Genomic DNA, 24,930 nt, shown 5'->3' with positions numbered 1-24,930 from the left:
ATTGATTATAATTTAAAGCAAATAAAGGCCTTTATTTTATAGTCTAGATATGTCATATTGGTCACATGTTAAGTCATAAGGAAAACATTGTCATAGAAATATATGTATTAAGTTAAAACTCAAGTACAATAATTTAGATGATTAGATTCTTCAATTTTCAAACATATAACTTTGAATTTAATTATTATTAGAAATGTTAAAATTCTTTATGTTTTATTGATCAATGTTTAAATTTAATTAGTGAACCTATTGATCAATCTAAGTTACTCATTATGCATTATCTATCTTGCTTCCTAGATTGATAGCTATCTGTTAGGCACGCTCTGAAGTCGCGAATGGATCAAATAATAGTTGATGTCTACAAATTATTCATAGAATTCATGTACAACAAGATAAGGTCACTAAAGCCGCCCACATGCTCTGCTTTTCCAAAGCTTTTGTTGACTAAATTATTACTAGATAAGATGGGAAGCTGAAATCAGCCACCGTTATTGAACAAGTCCAAAAACATTAAAGATAAACAAACAAAACTTGATCCCTCTCTACCACCCCTATAAATACCATCCCACTATCCATCCTCAAACATCAACTAGAAACACAAACAACTACATGAAAATGAGGTTTTGTGCTTTGGTAATTTTCTCTTTGTTGTTGTCTTCATTCCAAGGAGGCTTAGCTGAGCAATGTGGTACGCAAGCAGGGGGTGCTCTTTGCCCAGGTGGGCAGTGCTGCAGCCAGTATGGCTGGTGTGGCACCACGCCTGATTATTGCAACACTGGTTGTCAAAGCCAATGTGGTGGTGGTAGTGGAGGAGGAGGAGATATTGGTGGTATAATTTCAAGGGATAGTTTTAATCAGCTGCTGAAGCATCGTAATGATGGTGGCTGCCCTGCTAAGAATTTCTACACTTATGATGCTTTCATAGCAGCTGCAAAGTCCTTTCCTGGCTTTGCCACAACTGGGGACACTGCCACTCGTAAAAGAGAGGTAGCTGCTTTCTTAGGCCAAACTTCACATGAAACTACCGGTTAGTTCACTTTTACCATACTTATCAGTATAATTAAACAAATTGTTACATAGATCATAGATGACATGAAAACCATACTATTGATTGCTAAAGGAAAACATGATTTTGTCAAATGCCATAGTTTGTAATGATAAGATTCTTTCTTTATTTTATATCTATATGAAAAAAAAAGGCAAATATACTTTGGTAAAGTGACTGATTTTCTATTCTAATTTAAAATAATTGCTTTTAACGAATCGTTAAAGTATTTGATGGGGGAGATAAGATAATCACTTTATTTCAATGGCTAAATTCACTCATATATGGACTACAATTTAATGATAAAGTGTATTTTTAATAAATAAAAAAAAAAACAGTGACTTTGCTATATGAGTTTTACAATTTGTTTGTTTAACGAATTTATCTATGTTGTGCATATGTAGGGGGATGGCCAAGTGCACCTGATGGCCCATACTCTTGGGGGTATTGCTATCTTAGGGAACAAAATCCTGGATCATCATATTGTGCATCAGATCCAAATTATCCTTGTGCTTCTGGTAGGCAATATTATGGCCGTGGTCCAATCCAACTTTCGTGGTTAGTACATGACCTTATAATCCATAGTTTAATGATCTAAAATTTGCACACAATATTTTATATAACATATTTCACATGGTAGTGTTAATGATAAGTCTATATGAGAATTAGTTTACTAACTCTGTAGTTGTGAAAATGTTGTCCATATAACATTACTGTGTGTACTAACAGTTAACACTATTGTCATGTACACTAAATCACTAATTATGACAATTCAGGAACTACAATTATGGGCGGTGTGGAAAGGCCATAGGAGTGGATCTATTGAACAACCCAGACCTTGTGGCCACTGATCCAGTAATTTCATTTAAGACAGCAATTTGGTTCTGGATGACTCCACAATCACCAAAGCCATCATGCCATGATGTAATCACCGAAAGATGGAACCCGTCTGGTGCTGATAGTGCAGCTGGTCGGTCTCGCGGCTATGGTACCATCACAAACATCATCAATGGTGGCATTGAGTGTGGTAAAGGTTGGAATGCTAAGGTGGAGGATCGCATTGGATTCTATAAGAGGTATTGTGACATTCTTGGAGTTGGCTATGGTAACAACCTTGATTGCTACAACCAAAGGCCTTTTGGAAATGGACTGTTGGTGGACACTATGTGATTAAATAACCCAAAATTATGAATCTAAACATGTCCTAGCTTTTTCAATTACTTGGTATTACCTTGTAGTCTTGTCGTTTAGATGAAGAATAAAGATCCTTTGATTGATCAGAGGTTAATCAAGGATTTGATGCGAAGACAGATGAGGACTTTTTCTGTCTATCTTTTCTTTCTTCTACCTTCTTTTTTTTTTTTTTTTTTTTTTTGGTGCTGAATGAAAAAAGTGGGGTCTTCAATACGGGCTCATCGACTCTCTCTTTTCTTTCTTCCACCTTCTTGTTTGCTATGGATGTTGTTGTTATTATTAAAAAATATTTACACAAATGTTAAAAGTAATTAAAGTGGATTAGCTCTTTGAAAGCCCTGTTACAAAATAGCAGCTCACTATTATGCACCACTAGCAAACGTCCAACGAATTAAGTGGGCGCCTGTTACAAAATAGTAGTCCACTTTTACCAAACCCAACTCCACCCATAACTCTCTCAACCTTGAAAGCCCAAGTTCTAGCAAGGCCCAAGGCCTATAGCAGAGCTTAACGAATTGTAAAAAAGGCCCAATCAGACCTCTATATTGTATGCTATGGACTCTGTTTTTATCATTCTCATTCTTTGTAGAGATGAATGAACCCTTACTTTTGCTGCAATGAATGATTGGTCATCTATTAAGTTCTATGTCACACACATGGTCAAATTTCTTAATCTTGATCTTGCTATATAGAACTTCTTTTAGCCACACATGATGAGAGTTATTAAATGACAATCTCCCGAGGCTATTTATTATTGCATTTGTAGTTAGTGTTTAGGAAATCTAATTTGTGTTGCAAGTGTGATTTGAAAATATAACTCTGTGTTATACATGTTAAACTCTTCTTTTTAGAGCTATATCTCCACTTAGAGGGATTTGAAACCATTTCCTATTCCAATATTTCAGTACACATGATTGAAATATTGGAACATGTAATAGTTGAGAACCCTTCTGGATGAAGATAGAGCTCTGTTAAAAAAGGAGCTTACAAATTTTATAACACATGGTTTTTATTTTTGAATCACACTTGCAACACCAAATAGATGAATGAATTGGGTCAATGTTTTTAATGAACTTTCATTATATGTGAAATACAATTTTGATCTAGATGGCTACATCAAAATTAAAAAAAATTATTCCATTTGTGAAATACATCTTAAGACTTTAAGAGTTCATTTATCTCTCTTTTAAATAATACTTTATATTATAAGCTTTTGAGTAGTCAAGAAGGCCATATCAACATGTCTTAATTGTGTCTTTTAAGAAAAATGAGTAAACATAACCTCTAAAAAAAAAAAAAAAAAAAAAAAAAAGCCCTCCAAGTCTTAATAAATCCCCAAAAGAATATCTTTAGTCAATGAACAGTGGGGGGGGGGGGGGGGGGGAACAAAATTCACGTTCAATGAACTAGCATAAATTGAAAATCAAATAGCTGTCAGATTTCTATTGTTTCCTTATTAACAAATTAGCAATTTCCTTAATGGAAAACAAAACAAAACAAATAATTATATGGTTGACAATGCTAGATCTCAATCAAAATTGGAGAAAGAATGATGATTGTCTCACTCTAACCTTTTCCTATATATTTAAAGACGGGTTATGACCCAAACTTTGATATTAATTTGTACTATAAGTTTATGGTAAAATATAACTAAAAAGAAGACCATATATATACTAACAGTTATTAAGAGTTCGTGAGATTAACAAGTTCTTATGTTTCAAAACTCTAGCCAACATCTTAGAGGTATCATTAAATGATTAATTCATGAGACAGGAGATATATAATACATATCCAAAAATTATCAAGTGCTTGAAAAGTATTGGACATTTTATCGAGAAATTAAAATATAAAAAAAAGTCATGGACCCTTTGTAATATTTAGTTTTGTACACCTACAAAGTATCTAGTAGGGGACCATAACATAATTTTTAACTTGATGCCTCAATTTCTAACTTGATGGCTATGGTGTCCAGTAAGTTGGTACATTTTCATTTCCGTGAGCATATCCTCCTTTACCTATTATTAAAGTTTAGGCCAAAATGCAAAATCTATCATCTATGTTTCCCCAAAATTCATTTTAGTACTCAAACTTTGCTTTCGTTCATTTTAGTCCTTTAACTTTCAAGTTTATTTAATTAAGACTTTTTTTTTTATCAATTTTTGTTATATGTTTTGGTTCATTTTCCAAAATTTTAAAATTTTCTTCCAATTTTTGAAATTAAAAAAATCTATTAATAATTGAAAAGTATTTTCTAGATTTTTTTTTTTTTTTTTTTCAGTAAATTTTAACAAAAGTTTATGGAAATGCCTTAGAGGACTGAAACTTAGTGGACTGAAATGAACAAATACAAAGTTAGAAGACTAAAATTAATTTTGAAGAAACTTAGAAGGTAAGTTTTGCATTTTAACCTATAATTTATAAAATAAATTCATTTTTCAAAGGTAATATTGTTTAAAGACTAATGTGGCATTTCCTTTTTACTAAGAGAGTTAGTATTGATAGTGGTATAATAGCTAAATTACTATTATACCACCAAAAACACTAAAAGGTAGGCCACATTGATGGTGGTATGGTATAGGTAAAAAAATTTGCCAATGAGCTACAGTGAGTGCCAAAGGTAGCTGACATCTTTGGCAGCTCTTTGTAGCTACAAAGTTATAAAAAAAATGATATTTTATTTTATTTCTTTCTCAACCCAGACAAGTGGGACCAAGATACAGCATAGACAAGAAAGTAAAAAAAAGGCTGGCCACATTGATAAAGTATTAAAGAGAAAGAGGGGAAGAGAGAGAAAGAAAGAATAAAAAATATAAAGAAAAAAATATTTAAATGAAGTGGTAAAAAGATAGAACTATTGATATTTGATAAATTGTAAAGTAAGGTGTTAAATGCGTTTGGTTAAGTGGAAAGTAAGTGTGATACCCCAATTTGATTGATTGTGTGATATGTGTGGGTGTGTGATGAGTCCCACATCGGGTATTTACTGGGTTGAACTGGGCTTTATTAACAACTGCAAGGAGCCTCTACTGTGACTAGTCCTTTTGAGGTATAGCGCAGATGTGGCTAGCGCTTTACCTCAAAAGGACTAGTCACAATAGAGGCTCCTTGCAGTTGTTAATAAAGCCCAGTTCAACCCAGTAAATACCCGATGTGGGACTCATCACACACCCACACATATCACACAATCAATCAAATTGGGGCATCACAATCTCCCCCACTTAAATCCCTAACGTCCTCGTTAGGGCCCACTTTGTGGGGTAATGTCTCTGAGCCCACACGGGAATACCGGGCCGGCTCTGATACCATATGTAACGACCCAAAGAAAAGCGCTAGCCACATCTGCGCTATACCTCAAAAGGACTAGTCACAATTGAGGCTCCTTGCAGTTGTTAATAAAGTCCAGTTCAACCTAGTAAATACTCGATGTGGGACTCATCACACACCCGCACACATCACACAATTAATCAAATTGGGGCATCACAGTAAGAATACTCCAAAGTCCCTCTCCCAAGTAGGAGTTCCTATCTCTGGAACGTGGGTTTCCAGCTTTTCTCTAGAGAGTTCCGTCTCTCTTTTCTCTCTCTGGACTGTTGAAGCTCCAGTTTTCCCTCTCGCTGCAAGCATTGACCGGATCGCTAGCAGAAGCTTGAGTCTTATGGGTGAGCTCCGTTTCCACTGTCAACCTATCTATACCCATTCGTGGATCTAGTTCTGGTACTGGTCGGACTTCAAGTGGCTATTCTCAGTTTTTAGCATCTGAGGAGTTTTGTGGGTGTGACCCGATTTCACCCTTTCGTGGGTCTTATTCTGGTACCGTTTTTGAAGCCGTCAGGAGCTTCATCCTATGGGAAGTTTTTCCAGCAAGTCAAGGCACCTCTTGATCAGGTGTGTTTTGGCCAAAGGTGGGCTTCTCCAACCCGATACAGCTGCTGATGTTGAATAACGACACCTCAGTTAAGAACCGATGGAACCCAGAAGTAAGTAATTTATTTGATTCAGTTTGTCCATACTTTGACAATTGGGGTTTAGAATTTGGGTCTGTTTTTCTGCTGCTTTGGTTTGCTTGCCTATCTGTTTGTACCATTGAACCTTATTATTCCCTTTTGGATATGAACTGCCTAAGTTGGAATTGTCGGGGAATTGGGAACTCCCGGACAGTTCGAGCGCTACACAACCTTGTGCAGCAATATAATCCCAATATAGTCTTCCTAATGGAGACAAAGATTGGTGCTAAAAGAACGGTGAAGGTTAGGGAAAGAATTGGTTTGCCAAATGGTCTAATACTCCCAAGTGAAGGTAAAAGTGGGGGGATGGCCCTTCTATGGGTCAAGGACTTAGATGTTGAAATTAAAAGCTTTTCAAGACACCACATTGATGCAATTGTAATAGATCCTAAGACGGGATTCAAATGGAGAATAACCGGTTTTTACGGAAACTCGGAAACAAGTTTGAGAAAGGAATCTTGGAGTCTTCTCCAGTTTCTCAAATCTCAGTATCAGATGCCATGGATGTGCCTGGGAGATTTCAATGAAATTGTGTCGACAACAGAGAAACTGGGAGGCCCGGATAAAGCCCAACAGCAAATGGAAGGTTTTAGAGAGGCAATAGATTTTTGTGGGTTCCAAGATATGGGGTATGAAGGACCGAAGTTTACCTAGTGCAATCAAAGACCAAATGAAGGAAGAATTCAATTAAGGCTGGATAGAGTGCTTGCGACAGTAGAGTGGGCAGAGTATTACCAAAATGCTAGAGTCTTCCATATTGTCGAACCAACCTCTGACCACTGTGCTATTCTATTGACAGACCAGAAATATCTGCAAGCACAAAGGGGGAGAAGATTCCACTTTGAAAAGGCATGGACTAAATATGAGAAGTGTAAGGAAGTTATCCAAGAAGCGTGGATAAACTTCTCAGGTATACAATCAACGGTTGGGTGGGTTGAAGGCCTAAAGGTGTGTACAACTGAGTTAACCAAATGGAACCGAACTGATTTTGGTTACTTTCCTAGAAAGATCCAAGAAAAAAGGAAATTGCTCCAAGCTCTTGTTCAAGAGGACAGAGAGGGCAGCAGAGGAGCAGAAATAAATGAACTCCGAAAAGAAATTAATGAGCTTCTGGAAGAGGAAGAAATGAGATGGCACCAAAGATCAAGAGTTCAATGGTACCAACAGGGCGATAGAAACACCCAATACTTCCACCACAAAGCGTCGCAAAGAAGAAAGAAAAATGAGATTAGAGGTCTATGGGACAAGGATGGGAAATGGTGTGAAGATGCGAAAGGCATAGTAAGCATAGCAACAGAGTACTTTAATGAGTTGTTCTCTACCTCCTGCCCATCCGGAAGTGAGGAAGTGGCCAATATGATTCCAAGAAGTGTTACCCCAGAGATGAATGAGCAGCTCACAAAGGAATTCCAAAGGGAAGAGGTGGTTCAAGCTGTCTACTCTATGCACCCAACAAAAGCCCCGGGCCCTGACGGTATGTTTGCAATTTTTTACCAAAAATATTGGGATGTTATTGGCAATGATATTATTAATACTGTTTTGAATGTCCTAAACTCAAATGCTTTAGTAGCACCCTTAAACCAAACAAATATTGCCCTCATACCAAAAACAAATAGCCCAACCAAAATGACTGAATTCCGGCCTATCAGTTTGTGCAATGTGTCTTACAAAATTATATCCAAAGTCCTAGCAAATAGATTGAAACCAATCCTGTCCACCATTATTTCAGAAAATCAAAGTGCTTTTGTCCCTGGCCGCCTAATAACAGATAATGTCCTAGTTGCTTTTGAAATTATGCATTATTTAAAAAAGAAGGAAGGAAAAGAAAGCTATATGGCCATTAAATTTGACATGAGTAAGGCCTATGACCGGGTAGAATGGTGTTTTTTAAAGAAAATCATGGAGAGAATGGGCTTTAATGAAAAATGGATTAGCTTGATTATGAACTGCATAATTATTGTGTCTTACTCTATGCTTATTAATGGGGTTGCTCATGGCTGTATCACCCCTACAAGGGGCCTACGCCAAGGAGACCCAATATCTCCATATTTATTCCTTCTTTGTTCAGAGAGTTTTACAGGTCTAATTTTGGAAGCAACTAGAAACAATAGACTCTCCGGAATCTCAATTTGCAGGAATTGCCCTACTGTTACACATCTCCTTTTTGCCGATGATAGCATCATATATTGCAAAGCAAATGGGCAAGAAAGCAGGGAAGTTCTAAGTATCCTTCAAAAGTATGAAGATGCCTCTGGACAAAAGATTAACACGGATAAATCATCTGTGTTTTTTAGCCGAAACACTAAGGAGGAGATAAGAGAAGAGGTGAAGGATATTCTTGGATCAATGCAAGACTCCTAACCAAAGAAATACTTGGGGTTGCCTTCCATGATTGGTAGATCCAAGAAACAAGTCTTTAACGAAATTAAAGAGAGGGTTGGGAAGAAGTTGATGGGATGGAAGGAGAAACTATTATCCATTGGAGGTAGGGAAATTCTTATAAAAGCGGTGGCTCAGGCTGTGCCAACATATGCAATGGGGTGTTTTTTGCTTCCTAAGAGTCTTTGTGATGAAATGGAAGGAATGATGAGGAATTTTTGGTGGGGACAAAAGGATCAAGAATCCAAGATTGCCTGGGTCAGCTGGTCAAAAATGTGCAGAGCAAAGAGGGAAGGAGGCATGGGCTTCAGAGATCTCCAAGCTTTCAACTTGGCTATGCTTGCAAAGCAGGGGTGGCAGATGCTGGAAGAACCATCATCATTGATGGCCCGCATGTATAAAACAAAATACTTTCCAAATGGAGATGTTCTTGGGGCGAGTATTGGAAGCAACCCATCTTATGCTTGGAGAAGTATCCACAAAAGCTTGGAGGTTCTCAGGCAAGGCACTAGGTGGAGAGTGGGGAATGGTAAACTAATTCACATTTGGGATGATAAATGGTTGCCAACTCCTACGACTTATAAGGTCATTTCTCCTCCAAAAGACTTTGGGGCTTTTCCAATGGTATCATCCCTTATAGATGAAGACACAAAAATGTGGAGAAGAGATAGGATGGTTGAGACCTTCTTACCCTTTGAGGTGACTACCATTCTCAACATTCCCTTATGCCATCATCTTCCTGAGGACTCCATAATTTGGGTGGGTAATAAAAAAGGAATTTTTTCAGTGAAGAGTGCTTATTATGTGGCCAAGAAACTGCTGGATTCAGACATTCAAGGTGAGACCTCAAGGGGAGATGTACGTGCCCCTCTATGGAAAAGAATATGGCAACTGAACATTCCAGAAAAAATACGTATTTTCGCGTGGCGGCTGTGCATGAATGCTATACCCACCATGGTGAACTTAAACAGAAGAGGAATCCAATTTGATGTCCTATGCCCCATATGCAAGATGGAAGAAGAAGCTGTTGAGCATGTCATTCTAAGGTGTGAGTTAGCAAAGGCAATTTGGTCAAAGTGGAGTGATGGCCCGGGAAATATTTTGGAGAGCAGGAGTGATATTTCTGATCTGGCTCTCAAAATAATAAGCCAAGGAACCCAACGTGACCTGGAAATCTTTTTTGGTGTAGCCTGGACGATTTGGTACCACAGAAACCAATTGATCTTTGAAGCTAGCACAACTACAGCGGACCAGGTGTGGGGGACAGCAACTAGAATGGTGGAAGATTTTCAGATTGCAAATAAATCTTGTGCAACAAGGAAAGAGAAGCAGCCTAGAGCTTGGAGGCCTCCACCAGAAGGCTATTTCCTTATAAATGTGGACGGAGCAATCCCAGCTGTGAATGGCCATTCTGGAATTGGCATTGTCATTTGGGACTGGGAGAGTCAGATTGTTGCAGCTGTTAGCATGCCTCTTTCCGGGAAATTTGCAGTGGAAGAAACAGAAGCTTTGGCTATGGAAAAGGGTGCTATCCTAGCTGTGGAGTTGGGCTTGGAGAATGTCATTTTGGAAGGGGATTCTATGCAAACGGTCCAAGCAGTAAAAGACAAAGATTGCAAAGGTTTGGCTGGCAATATCATCTCTGGTATAATCCTTGAATTGTCCAACTTTAGGATGGCAGAAGTTAGGCACATAAGTAGGTATGGAAACAAGATAGCCCATGAACTTGCTCAACAGGCCAAGAGAAGTGGAGAGTTGAAGAGCTGGACTGGTACAACACCAGAGATTATAGCTGATCTTCTTGGTATGAAAATTGTCTAGTGGGCGGGTCTGCTTGTGGTCTGTCTTTTCTTTTCTCTGCTGTCTTGTTTCTGTCAGTTTTTGAGCTTTGTATTGGCTGTTTTTGCCTTCCTCTTGGTTGAAATATATGTTCCAGTTTCAAAAAAAAAAAGATAGATAAAATAGTTTTTTAAGTTGCTAAAATTACATGTGATTATCTTTAAGGATCATACAAATTATTGGTTTTGATATAGCATCTATCATGTTAGTTTGCAGAACGTATGTATGATGAAAGATAACTAGTTTCCAAACCTTTTTGCCCTTTTTTTTTTTTTTTATTCTTGAGCAATGCTAGGCTTAAATTACATGTCTAATAAAAATTTCAAGTTGTCAGTGGTATGTGTTGAAAGTGAATCCCACGTGGGTTGGAATCATTTTTCAGCCTACTAGATTTAGATGATAGAAATCATTGATTTTCTGTTGAATAAAAAAACATAACCATTATGTTTCTCATGAATTTTCAATATATGATGATACATCTATAATGCTATTTTGACACCAAATTAAGATGCATGCACGAGAAAGAAAAAAAAAATCAATGTTTTGGATTGTGTATATCATATATATGCAGTATTATTAAAAATGAAATTTGATTATGGCAAAAACTTGTTTAAAACTTAAAAACATGATTAAAATCTCATTTTAAAGTTATATATACACTGTGTAAAAACAAACACTGCCTTTTCATTATAACTTGTTGATTATAACTTAAAGCAAACAAATTAAGGCCTCTATTTGTAGTCTAGATATGTCATATTGGTCACATATTAAGAGATAGGATAAAACCATCATAAAAATACGTGTATTAATTTCAAACTCAAGTACAATAATTTAGATGTAGTATATTACGTTCCTCAATTTTTTAATGTATAACTTTGAATTTAATTATCATTAAAAATGTTAACTTTAACTTTACTTATGTTTTATTGACCAATATAACCCGGTGTTTAAATTTAATTAATGAACCTATTGATTGTATCTAAGATACTAAATAATGGAATTTTCTCGAAAAAAAAAAAAGTTACTCGTTATGATTATCTACGTACCTTGCTTCCTAGATTTATAGCTATTTGTTTGGCACGCTGTGAAGTCACGTATGAATATATATAATGAATGATGTCTACAAATTATTAATAGAATTCATGTCAAGGATGTCAATACCGTACCGGAGGCCGTACCGGTTTGGCCACCGGTACGATATATTTCGGATACCGGTCAATACCGGTGTACCGTTTCGGGTTTACCGCTATTTTTTATATTTATAAATATATATATATATATATATATATATTTATATGTATGTATGTGTTTGTGTATATATATATTATAATAAATATAAAAGTTTACCATAAAACATTTCCTTAATTTAGAACTAGTTATTCATGGTTTTAGACTTTAGTATCAATTAAAAGGGAAAAAAAATAAAAAAATAAAATAGAAAACTTAAAAGTTACCATTGCATACTAAAAAAACAAATAATACTAATAAGTTAATATAAATAAGTTACCATTTTGTCCTAACAAAAATTCAAAAATTACAAAACTTAAAAAAAAAAAAAAAAAAAAAAAAAAAAAAAAAACTTTTTTCTGTACCGGCCGGTACGCCCGGTACCGGCCGGTATTGCCCGAAATTGGCCGGTACGACCGGTACGAGGCCGGTACGGCCGGTATTTTTTCCGGTACGAAACAGGGGGGTTGAGTGTACCGGATTGCTGGCCGGTACGGTATATTCCGGCCGGTACGGCCGGTACGGTACGGTATTGACATCCATGATTCATGTACAACAAGATAAGGTCACCAAGAAAAAGCCGCCCACATGTTCTTCGTTTGTTTTTTGTTTTTGTTTTTGTTTTCTTTGTTTTGATGCCTTTGGTGTTTAGTCTATAGGCCGGTGGTACATTTTCATTTCCTTGTAAGGTGTTTGGGAAGAACACGTGGCAGTGAATGATTGAAGTGATAATACCATGTGAATCATGTGATAGACCAAATAGTGAATTCAAGAAAATGAAATATGATGCCCTCTTAACAACAAGTCGAAAAGGCTAAGGCCAAATTTATGGGATATTCTCACTTTTCTTGAGCATATCCTTCCTTTCTTATTTTTAAAAAGTTTAGGCTAAATTGCGAAATTTATTTTTTATGTTTCACCAAAATTTATAATAGTCTTCTAACTTTGCTTTCATTCATTTAAGTGTTCTAATTTTTAAGTTTATTTAATTAAGGTTTTTTCATCAACTTTTGTTATATGTTGTGGTAAATTTTTAAATTTTTCTTCCAAAATTTTTAATTAAAAAATTCTAATAAAAGTTGATGAAAATGCTTTAATTGAATAAATCTAAAACTTAGAAAACCGAAATGAATAAATGCAAAATTAGAGTACTAAAATGAATGCTAAAATTTATAAAGGAAATTCACTTTTCAAAGGTAATATTGTTTAAAAATTTATGTGGGCATGGTGCTTAGAAGCAATATAATATGTGATTATCTTTAAGGATAATTCCTTTTTCTTTTTTTCTTTTTTTGTTTGTTTGTTGCTGAATTAGGATCATACAACTTATTGGTTTTGATATAGCATCTATCATGTTAGTTTGCAGAATATATGTATTACGAAAGAATTTAACTAGCTTCCAAACTTGTTTTGCCTTTTTTATTCTTGAGCAATGATAGACTTACATGTCTAATAAAATAAATCCCACATGGGTTGGAATAATTTTTCAGCCTAGTAGATTTAGTGTCAAAAACCATTGCTTTTCTGCTGAATAAAAAAGCATGACCATTATTTGTCTCATCAATTTTCAATATATGATGTTACATCCAATCCATAATGCTATTTTGACACCAAATTAAGATGCATGCATGAGAAAAAAAAAATCAATGTTTTGGATTGCATATATCATATATATGCAGTATTATTAAAAATTATATTTAATTATGGAAAAAACTTGTTAATAACTTAAAAACATGACTAAAATCACATTTTCAAATTATGAATATACTGTATAAAACAAACACTGCCCTTTTATTATAACCCATTGATTTTAACTTAAAGCAAACAAAGACCTCTTTTGTAGTCTAGATATGTCATATTGGTCACATGTTAAGAGATAGGAAAACACCATCATAAAAATATGTATTAATTTCAAACTCAAGTACAATAATTTAGATGTAGTATATTAAGTTTCTCAATTTTTATATTTAACTTTGAATTTAATTCATCATTAGAAACATTAACATTATTTATGTCAAATTGATCAATAAAACCAAATGTTTAAATTTAACTTATGGACCCATTGACTGTATCTAAGATACTAAACCTAAGTTATACATTATAAATGATGTCTACATATTATAAATAGTATTCTTTCTTTTTTTTCTTTTTTTTGATAAAAAAGGAGAAATTCATTCATCTAAAGAACAGAACAAGAAACAACAGGGAGGACAAAGCCTGGAATAATTGTGGCCATAAATTAATAGCATTCATGTACAACAAGACAAGGTCACCAAAAAAAAAAAATCTGCCCACGTTTTTTTCCTTTTTAAAGCTAAACTATTACTAGATAAGATGGGAAGCTGAAATCTGCCGTCGGGTTATTGAGCAAATATTCCCAAAACATTAAAAGATCGATAAACAGACAAAACTTGATCCCTCTCTACTACGCTATATATACCATTCCACTTGATCAGCAATTCACCATCCTCAAACATCAACTTGAAACACAAATAACTATGAAAATGAGGTTTTGTGCTTTGGTTATTTTCTCTTTGTTGTTGTCTTCATTCCAAGGAGGCTATATCAAAATTAATAAACTTATTCCATTTGTGAAATACATCTTAAGACTTTAAGAGTTCATTTTTATCTCTCTTTTAAATAACACTTTTACATTATAAGCTTTTGAGTAGCCAAGAAAGCCATATCACCATGTCTTAATTGTGTCATCTAAGAAAAATGAACAGTAGGAGAATAAAATTCACATTCAATAAAGTCGAATAAATTGAAAATCAAATAGCTGTCAGATTCTACTATTCCGTTATTAACAAATTAACAATTTCCTTAATGGATAACAAAACAAAACAAATAGTTATATGCTTTTTTTTTCTTTTTCTTTTTTTGAGGAAACAAATAATTATACGGTTGACAATGTTAGACCTCAATCAAAATTAAGGATGGTTGTCTTATTCTAACCTTTTCCTATATATTTGAACACAGCTTATGATCCAAACTTTGATATTAATTTGTATAGGTAAAATATAACTAAAAAGAAGACATATATACTAACAGTTATTAAGAGCTTGTGAGATTAACGAGTTCTTATGTTTCAAAACTCTAGCCAACATCTTATAGCTATCATTAAACAATTCATTTATGTAATTATATAGTGAATATGAGATAGGAGATATATAATATATTACCCAAAAATAATTAAGTGCTCAAAAAGTATTAAACATTTTGTCGAGAAATTAAAAAAGAAGTCATGGATCCTCTGTATGGGTAATGATATTTAATTTTGTACGCCTATAAAGTATCTTTTTTTTTGAGAAACGCCTATAAAGTATCTAGCAGGGGACCATAACACAATTTCTAACTTGATGCCTATGGTGTTCAGTCTATAGGTGGTACATTTTCATTTCCTGAATTGTAAGGTGTTTGGGAAGAACACGTGGCAGTGAATGATTGAAGTGATAATACCATGTGAATCATGTGATAGACCGATAGTCAATACAAGAAAATGAAATATGATAACCTCTGAACAACAAGTCGAAAAGGCTAAGGCCAAATTTATGGGATATTCTCACTTTTCTTGAGCATATCCTTTCTTTCTTATTCTTAAAAATTTTAGGTTAAAATGTAAAATTTATTTTTTTATGTTTCACCAAAATTTATTATAGTCTTCTAACTTTGTTTTTATTCATTTAAGTCCTCTAACTTTTAAGTTTATTTAATTAAAGTTTTTCTATCAACTTTTGTTATATGTTATGGTAAAATTTCTAAATTTGTAAATTTTTCTTCGAACTTTTTTAAATTAAAAAAATTCTAATAAAAGTTGAGAAAAATGCTTTAATTGAATAAATATAAAACTTAGAGAACTGAAATGAATGAATGCAAAATCAAAAGACTGAAATGAATGCTAAAATTTATAAAGGAAATTATCTTTTCAAAGGTAATATTGTTTAAAGATTGATGTGGACATGGTGCCTAGAAGCAATATAATATGTGATTATCTTGTAGGATATTATAATTTTTTTTTTTTTTTTGGCTAAATAAGGATCATACAACTTATTGATTTTGATATAGCATCTATCATGTTAGTTTGCAGAATATATGTATTATGAAAGAATTTAACTAGTTTCCAAACCTGTTTTTACTTTTTTTATTTTTATTTTATTTTATTTTTATATTCTTGACCAATGCTAGGCTTACATGTCTAATAAAATAAATCCCACATAGGTTGGAATAATTTTTCAGCCTGGTAGATTTAGGGTCATTTTGGATACTGCTTATTTCTGAAAACTGAAAATACTGTAACAAAATAATTTTTAAATGTGTGAATAGTGCTATGGGACCCAGTTTTAAAGAAACATTTAATGAAATCTGTACTTGCGGGTCTCATGAACAGTGCATGGGACCTACAGAAAAAACACAGACATGCATTTTTTTCCTTTTCATCGCAATACAAACCCAGCCTTAGTGTTAGAAACCATTGCATTTCTGTTGAATAAAAAAAATAACCATTATTTGTCTCATCAATTTTCAATATATGATGTTACATCCAATCCATAAAGCTATTTTGACACCAAATTAAGATGCATGCATGAGGAAAAAAAAATCAATGTTTTGGATTACATATATCATACATATGCAGTATTATTAAAAACTAAATTTGATTATGGCAAATACTTGTTAATAACTTAAAAAAAAATTTATTAAAATCACAATTTTAAGTTATGAATACACTGTGTAAAACAAACACCGCCCTTTTATTATAATCCATTGATTATAACTTGAAGCAAACAAAGACCTCTATTTGTAGTCTAGATATGTCATATTGGTCACATGTTTAGAAATAGGAAAACACCATCATAAAAATGTATGTATTAATTTCAAACTCAAGTATAATAATTTAGATGTAGTATATTAAGTTCCTCAAATTTTATATGTAACTTTGAATTTAATTTATAAATAATAACATTATTTATGTCAAATTGATCAATAAAACCAAATGTTTAAATTTAATTTAGGAACCTATTGACTGTATCTAAGATACTAAATCTTAGTTATTCATTATAAATGATGTCTACAGATTATCAATAGTATTCTTTCTTTTTTGGATAAAAAAGGAGAAATTCATTCAACTAAAGAACAGAACTAGAAACAACAGAGAGGACAAAGCCTGGAATAATTGTGGCCATAAATTAATAGCATTCATGCACAACAAGACAAGGTCACAAAAAAAAAAATCTGCCCACGTTTTTTTCCTTTTTAAAACTAAATTATTTCTAGATAAGATGGGAAGCTGAAATCTGCCGTCGGGTCATTGAGCAAATATTCCAAAAACATTAAAAGATAAACAGACAAAGCTTGATCCCTCTCTACTACGCTATATATACCATTCCACTTGATCACCAATTCACCATCCTCAAATATCAACTTGAAACACAAACAACTATGGAAATGAGGTTTTGTGCTTTGGTTATTTTCCTTTGTTGTTGTCTTCATTCCAAGGAGGCTTGGCTGAACAATGTGGTACGCAAGCAGGGGGTGCTCTTTGCCCAAATGGGTTGTGCTGCAGCCAGTGGGGCTGGTGCGGCACCACAGCTGCTTATTGCGACGATGGTTGTCAAAGCCAATGTAGTGGTAGTGGTGGCGTGGTGGTGGTGGCGGTGGCGGTGGTGGTGGTGGTGGTGGTGGTGGTGGTGGTGAAGAAGGAGGAGATATTGGTAGTATAATTTCAAGGGATGATTTTGATCAGCTACTACCATATCGTAATGATGCTGCCTGCCCTGCTAGGAATTTCTACACTTACAATGCTTTCATAGAAGCTGCAAATTCCTTTCCTGGCTTTGGCACAACTGGGGACACTGACATTCGTAAAAGAGAGATAGCTGCTTTCTTAGCCCAAACTTCACACGAAACTACCGGTAGTTCACTTTACCTTACTTACTAGTATAATTAGACAAATTGTTACGGATCATAGATGACATGAATACCATACTATTGAATATTGATTGCTAAAGGAAAACATGATTTTGTCACATGCCATAGTCTATAATGATAACATTCTTTCTTTATTTTACATCTATATGAAAGAAAAAAAAAGGGACAAAAAATACTTTGGTAAAGTGAATTGATTTTCAATTCTAATTTAAAGTTACTGCTTTTAATCGTTAATGTATTCGATGGCTACGGTCACTCATGGATTACAATTTAAAGATAAAGTGTATTATTAAAAAAAAAAAAAAAAAAAAAAAAAAAAAAACAAAAATGACTTTGCTACATGCATGAGTTATACAATTTGTTTCTTTAATGAATTAATAATTTATGTTGTACGTGTAGGGGGATGGGCAACTGCACCTGGTGGCCCATACTCTTGGGGGTATTGCTTTGTTAGGGAAATAAATGGTGGATTATACTATGCACCGAATCCCAATTATCCTTGCGCTCCTGGTCAAGAATATTATGGTCGTGGTCCTATCCAACTTTCATGGTTAGTGCATGATCTAAATTTTGTACTTCAGAGTCACAATAATTTTTATTGCATATTTCACATGATAGTGTCAATGATAAATCTATATAAGAATCAATAATAATTTTCTTACTCGAAAATATTGTCCATGTAAGATTACTCTTTGTACTAACACTATTGTCATGTACACTAAATCACTAATTATGATAATTTAGGAACTATAACTATGGGCAGTGTGGAGAAGCCTTAGAGTTGGATTTATTAAACAACCCAGGCCTTGTGGCCATTGATCCAGTTATTTCATTTAAGGCAGCACTTTGGTTCTGGATGACTCCACAGTCACCAAAGCCATCATGCCATGATGTAATCATCGAAAATTGGAACCCGTCTAGTGCTGACATTGCAGCTGGTCGTCTTCTTGGCTATGGTACCACCACAAACATCATCAATGGTGGCCTTGAGTGTGGTCGAGGTAAAAATGCTCAGGTGGAGAGTCGCATTGGATTCTATAAGAGGTATTGTGACTTTTTCGGAGTTGGCTATGGTGACAACCTTGATTGCTACAGCCAAAGGCCTTTTGGAAATGGGTTGTTGGTGGACACTATGTAATCAATAGTCCAAAATTCTGAATCTAGATTACTAGATTTAGTCTGTGGACACCATGTTCTAGTCCTAGCTTTCTAAATTACTTTGTATTACCTTATGGTCTTGTGGTTAAAATGAAGAATAAAGATCCTTTGATTAATCAGAGAGGTTAATCAAGGGTTTGATGCAAGAGAAATATGGATGTTGTTGTTACTATTAAAAGTAATGTTTTTCTTCATTATTTGTAATGTTAAATGTTTGTGTAGCTATCCTCTCCAAAAAATGAAAAAATAAAAAATAAATTTACACAAATATTAAAAGTAATTTAAGTGAATTAGAGTATCTCCAACAAATGAGGTAAACGCAAAATCCTCTCTATTTTAGAGAGTGAAAATAAATATATATATATATATATATATATATTGATCCAACAGTCTTAGTCACTCTATAAACAAGAACAGTCACTCTTTTGGTTTGAAGTGCTACTGTTTATTAAAAAAAAAAAAACTTTAATTGAATAAAAAATTAACCCAACCCAATTAAAATATTCAAGTTTATTTCAATAGCTACAAATCTCAATTCACCTCCTTTCTCTCAAGAGTGCCAATTCTATCTAGATGGGGCATAAAACCCCAGTTTTACGCACATCAATCACATGTGCCAATCACATTGCGCCACGTTAGCTGATTGCAAACTAAAGAATAAAACTTATCACGCATAATCTTGCCTCTAAAAATTATATACCAAAATTGTATCTTCCTTAGAAGTCAAAACCAACCAAACCTTCAAACCGGCTAAGAAACAGCCCCAGTTGCCGAAAATGCTGCCCAAATTAAACCTTTGGAGATGTTGCCAAAATCCGCCAATTGTGGGGCTCATTTTTGTTTTCTAGATTTTGTAAAATAAAATTTAGAGGGAGGAAGAGAGATCACCAAATCATTGACAATGGTGGACCGTTGGTGGGTGAAGTCACTAATGACTTCTTCAGCTTCTTTGTGCTTCCGATAACATCACAATTGCTAACATCAACATAGAAGTACATTAATTTGTTGGATTGTTTTTTGTTTTTTGTTTTTAATGAGATTTTAATTGGGTGTTAACGTGGCGTTATATTGTTGGTAGTGTAACATCCAGAGAGAATTTAAACTTTTCTCTCAAATGTCTCTAAACTTAGAGACAAGGTCAACATAAATCAGAAAACAAAATCTTGTTCTCATAAACCTAATCAAATCAGGGGGAAAAAAATACAAAAGAAGAAGATAGAAACCGATTTGTGATCTGATCATCTGGGTTACATGCATGTTCTTGGCTATAGCTGATGCAAGATACAAATTCGTCAAGAAGCAGAACACGTTTACCTCTAGAAAATAAGAAACATAACACGTTTACTTCTAAAAATAACTTCAAATCCACGAGGGTTTCTTGAATCTACAAGGGTCCTTGAATTCACAATAAGAAATGGTTCTAGAATCCACTAGAGAAACAATAGGCAAAAGTTTGAGTTTTTATTAATATCAATAATTGTTAAAAAAAAGAAAAGCATTTACAGACTTAGGGGGCCAATATAAGGGCTCCATAAAACTTGACATACAAGAAAATATATTCTAAAATAACTCTTAGTTAATACCTAACTATAACATGAACCAAATTTGACCTAAAAAACATTAATAGCACCTAAAAACAAGGAAATAAATCACCTAAACCTAAAATAACGTTTTTTTACATAAAAATACCAAAATTAAATAATTATAAAAATTAAATTGTAGGTTTTGTCCTACATCAAACCCCTCCACTTGAAACAAACTCGTCCTTGGGTTCATCTTTGAAATCTTAAATCTTCTACTCCAAATAAACAAATACTTTGAATACTTGAGCGCCTTGATCTTCTTTCCATACTTACAACTCATCAATGGAATAAAAAAATTAACCTAGATTTCTTTTTCCTTGGTCTTGTAATTGTAGAGATTTACCAAGTAAGAACTGACAATTGAATCAAATCTATCAATCCCAATAAAATCAATAAACTTCAAATCTATCAATCCCAATAAAATAAATAAACTTCAATATATCGCTTACCACCAAAATAAAAGGATCTTGAGATTAACAATTACATGATTTGATTTCGTTGAGATCCTTGAAACTTTCCTCTTCAATTTCATCCTCAATGGTCTCTACCATCTTGACTTCAAGACATTTCTCTACAATAGGATCTTCATTATTCTCCTCCACAATAATCTTGATTTTAGGATTTTCTTCCATAACAAGGCATTCATTAATTTCTTCAGAAATCTATATATTTTGTTTTTTGACTTCTACATAATCTTCAAGAACAATATTTTCTTCAACATGCAATTCTTCCTTTAATGGTGGAATATTTGGCTCTTCAAAATATTTAAAGTATAAACTTTTTAGCCAACAATAATCTTGTTTTGTGTACAACAAAAGTTCATCACAATCCAAAGGATAAAAGTTGATAGAAAGCATCTTTTTCATCTTTGGCCATGAAACAAATTTTTTTCTTTACCTTGTCTAATTCTATCAGACTGTATTCGTTCCAACCAACGTAAGGCATACCCACAAAGTTTATACAAGGCAAGTTTATCTTTTCTCTCATAATAAATACTCTCAAAGTCAAATAAATCATCTAGATCAAGTAAGCAATCAAGAAAATCTTCTTTATAAAAATAACCATTAAAACTTGTAATTCTTTTATAAGGCATATATGAAATTTGCTTACCAATAGGTTGCCTATGAGTTATGTCTTCACAACAATTATCCCTATTGTTTCCATGCTCCAACGACGGCATCCTAGCAAAAATATTTGTGAGTGCTAGGTGTACATCATGTAATACTTTCTAAGTTTTCTGTCACCGGAATTGCTACCATCTCATATGTCAGGCACCAGACCAGAATAAGTCAAGGCTCTGATACCAATTGATGTGGGAATGCGGAAGTGTCTAGAAGCAGAACACGTCTACCTCTAAAAAACAATAAACAAAACATGTTTGCTTCTAAAAATAATCTCGAATTCACGAGGGTTCCTTAAATCCACATGGTTAAAGGGTTCTAGAATCCACCAAAGAAACAATAGACTTTATTAATATAAATAATTGTTTTAAAAAAAAACGCTTACAAACTTAGGAGCCTATTTAAGAGCTCTGTAAAACTTGATAAACAAGAATATATATTCTAAAATAACTTCTAGTTAATACCTAATCATAACAGGAACCAAATTTGACCTAAAAAAACATTAAATGCACCTAAAAATAAGGAAATAAATCACCTAAACCTCAAATAATATTTTTTACCTAAAAATACCAAAATTAAATAATTATAAAATTAAATTATAGATTCTATCCTACATCAGTGGCATGGAGGACAGTTGAGTGGACGATGTGGCTTTGCACAGTGGAGGCCTAGTGCTGGAAACAAGTTCTACAGGATTCGTGAAAGCTCTGGAAGTCTTGAAGAGATATCAAAGTGCTCTGTCTTTCTGTGTCTCTGCGTTTGACAGCAAATGTGTGGTTCTCGGTTATTAGTTAAAAAAAAAATAATAATAATAATAATAAAAAAAAAACCGTGTGGTAAAGACTAAAGATAATGACCCTATGCTTTTTCTTTTTTTGGTAAGAAAAATTAGAAAGTGGTAAAGATTAAAAAAAAAAGTTTTTTTTTTTAAGAATGAAGCGGTAAAGATAAGTTCATTAATAGTTCAATGCTAATAATAATCCAAAAATCACTAAAGAAAGAAAATAATAATAATAATCCGGAAATACACCCCCTAAAAATTAATGAATAAATCCATTTCAATTTGTATACACTGATAAATTTCAAAACTAACATAGATTTGATTAATGTCAAATTACATAGAATTTTTAAAGGACTTGTACAAGACTAACATAGATTTGATAGATTCAAAATTGCATTAAAGACTAACAAATATAAATACTACAAGCATGAAAGTTAAATTTAGAGATGCTCATATGACTTGCTATATCGTTGTTGCAACTTGCAAGTAACCCACGAGATCTGATTAAATGGTCCTATGACGGTTTGAAAAGCATGACCACTAAAATTATTATAAATATATACATATATATATATATATATATATATATTGTTGGAAAATATGATAGTCTAGATATTTAAAAAAATATAATTTCTGGAAATTTAAGAAATATAATAATTGAGAATGAATAAAGGAAATTTTAAAAAATAAATATTAAAAAAAAATAAAAAATGAATAAAGAATGATGGAGAAATAATATTTTAATGATATAGAGAAATGATAGAATGTCGGTTGGAAAGCGCATTTGAAAAATAGGTAAGCAAAAATAACTATTCACTCTCCAAATTGAGTAAAATATAGCTAAGCTGTTGTAGCTCTTTGAAAGTCCTGTTACTAAAATAGCAGCATGTTATACAAAATAGCAGCTCTAGAGGAACCCGTTACAAAATATAACATTTCCCGCGGTGGAACCAAACCCAACTCCACCCATAATTCTCTCGACCTTGAAAGCCCAAGATCTAACAAGGCCCAAAGGCAATAGCATAAATTGGGCTTGACAAAATGTAAAAAAGGCCCTTAATCAGACCTCTATTGTATGCTATGGACCATGAACCCTTATTTTTGCAGAAATAAATAAATTGTCATCTATTAAAGTTCTACTTTTCACACACATGAACAAATTTCTTAATTTTTGATCTTGCCATCTAGAACTTTGTTTAGCCACACATGATGAGAGTTTATTAAATGACAATCTCTTGACTGTTTAGGAAATCTATTTTGTGTTCTAGTGTAATATGAAAATATAACTTTGTGTCATCTATGTTTTTTAAGCTCTTCTTATCAAATCTTTTCATCTAGAATGACTCAAAACTAATTCGTGTGTCAATACTTTCAAGTTTCAACCAGTGGCGAAGTTAGGAAATTTTCTTAGAGGGGGCCGATAAGTACATTTTTGTGTAATATTTAGATTTATTACCAAATGTAAAAGAAATTAATAGAAAATTTGAAAAGCTAGGGGGGGCCATGGCCCCCCTTAGTGCCCCCTAGCTCCGCCTATGCTTTCAACCTTGTATTCATAGAATACAGTGTTGAAATATGGGAACATAAAATAGTTTTGAATACCTTCTGGATAAAGAAGCTTGGGAAAAAAGAGCTCAAAATTTTTAATAACACATGTTTTTATTTGTGGATCACGCTAAATAGATGAATGGTTCAATGTTATTCCTTAAACATTGCAGTGGTATTGTTATTTTAATGAACTTTCCATTATGTGTGGCTAAAGAAAGTTCTAAATGGCTAGATCAAAGTCGAAAAATTTGTTCCATTCATGATATACAACTTAAGACTTAAAGAGTTTATTTATCTCTTTAAAAAAATGAGAAATGGTAAAAGCATACAATAGGGTCTTGTATAAGGATCTTACAACTAATTTGTAATTGGAAAAATCATGCATACATTGTAAGCTTTTGAGGAATAAGGTTTTCTCTCTCAAGTAATGTTAGGAACACAAATTTTCGCGTGACAAGTTGTAAATAGTGGAAGTCAAATGGTGAGTCCACACACCACTCACAACTCACCACGAGACGAGTTGTGGCAAAATTGTGGGACTTTATGTGTCCTTAATTAGTATTATTCTTCTCTCCAAACTAGTTTAGAGAGAAATCCTTCAAATTCCTCTTATATCTTTTTATTGGATATGAATTTTTAAAATCTAGTTTAAAGATGAATTACTCCAAATTAATCTGTAGAGAAATATTTTCTGATTTTGAGTAGACTAAAACGCTATATACCATGTCTTAATTGTCACTTATTTTAATATTTTTTAAAAGGAAAAAAGAAAATATGAAATAAAAGGAAGAAATAATTCCATAAAGAGAAAATGGTCTATGTTCAAGGATGAATTCGGATTCGGATGTCAAATTATGTTGTTGGAAATTTTTATGCCCCCATGCATGCTCAGTACATTTACGGGTCTCTAATAAGTAAGTTCTACTTGATGTTTTAATTAACTATTTAATGGACACAATATTATTTGAATTTATTTCATCAACTCAAGCAAGTAGTTAATTTCATGGCATGGTGGTTTAAAGCCAAATCATGTGATTTGTCTAAAGAAAATAAACTATTTTGTGATTTGTGAAGCATGTCTAGGTGGTTAATTGGACTCAAATTTATTTTAAAGAGTTATTGAGAT

The 24,930-nt window shown here is 33.4% G+C and overlaps 1 protein-coding gene and 1 pseudogene across 1 annotated transcript; both read left to right on the top strand.

Annotated features, from left to right (window-relative positions):
• Nucleotides 1–568: 568 nt before the first annotated feature.
• On the top strand, nt 569–2,355 carry LOC126707120 (endochitinase 2-like). The gene is made up of 3 exons (XM_050406717.1): nt 569–1,027; nt 1,450–1,603; nt 1,822–2,355. The coding sequence occupies exons 1-3, from the start codon at nt 610–612 to the stop codon at nt 2,213–2,215; spliced, it is 966 nt and encodes a 321-aa protein (XP_050262674.1). The 5' UTR covers nt 569–609; the 3' UTR covers nt 2,216–2,355.
• An 11,787-nt stretch (nt 2,356–14,142) lies between these two features.
• On the top strand, nt 14,143–18,923 carry LOC126707117 (endochitinase-like; annotated as a pseudogene).
• Nucleotides 18,924–24,930: the final 6,007 nt, after the last annotated feature.

The sequence above is a fragment of the Quercus robur genome, chromosome 11 (assembly GCF_932294415.1).
Source record: "Quercus robur chromosome 11, dhQueRobu3.1, whole genome shotgun sequence".
Lineage (NCBI taxonomy): Eukaryota > Viridiplantae > Streptophyta > Magnoliopsida > Fagales > Fagaceae > Quercus > Quercus robur.
Note: the sequence above shows the minus strand (reverse complement) of the source record. Positions and strands in the feature narration are given on the sequence as shown.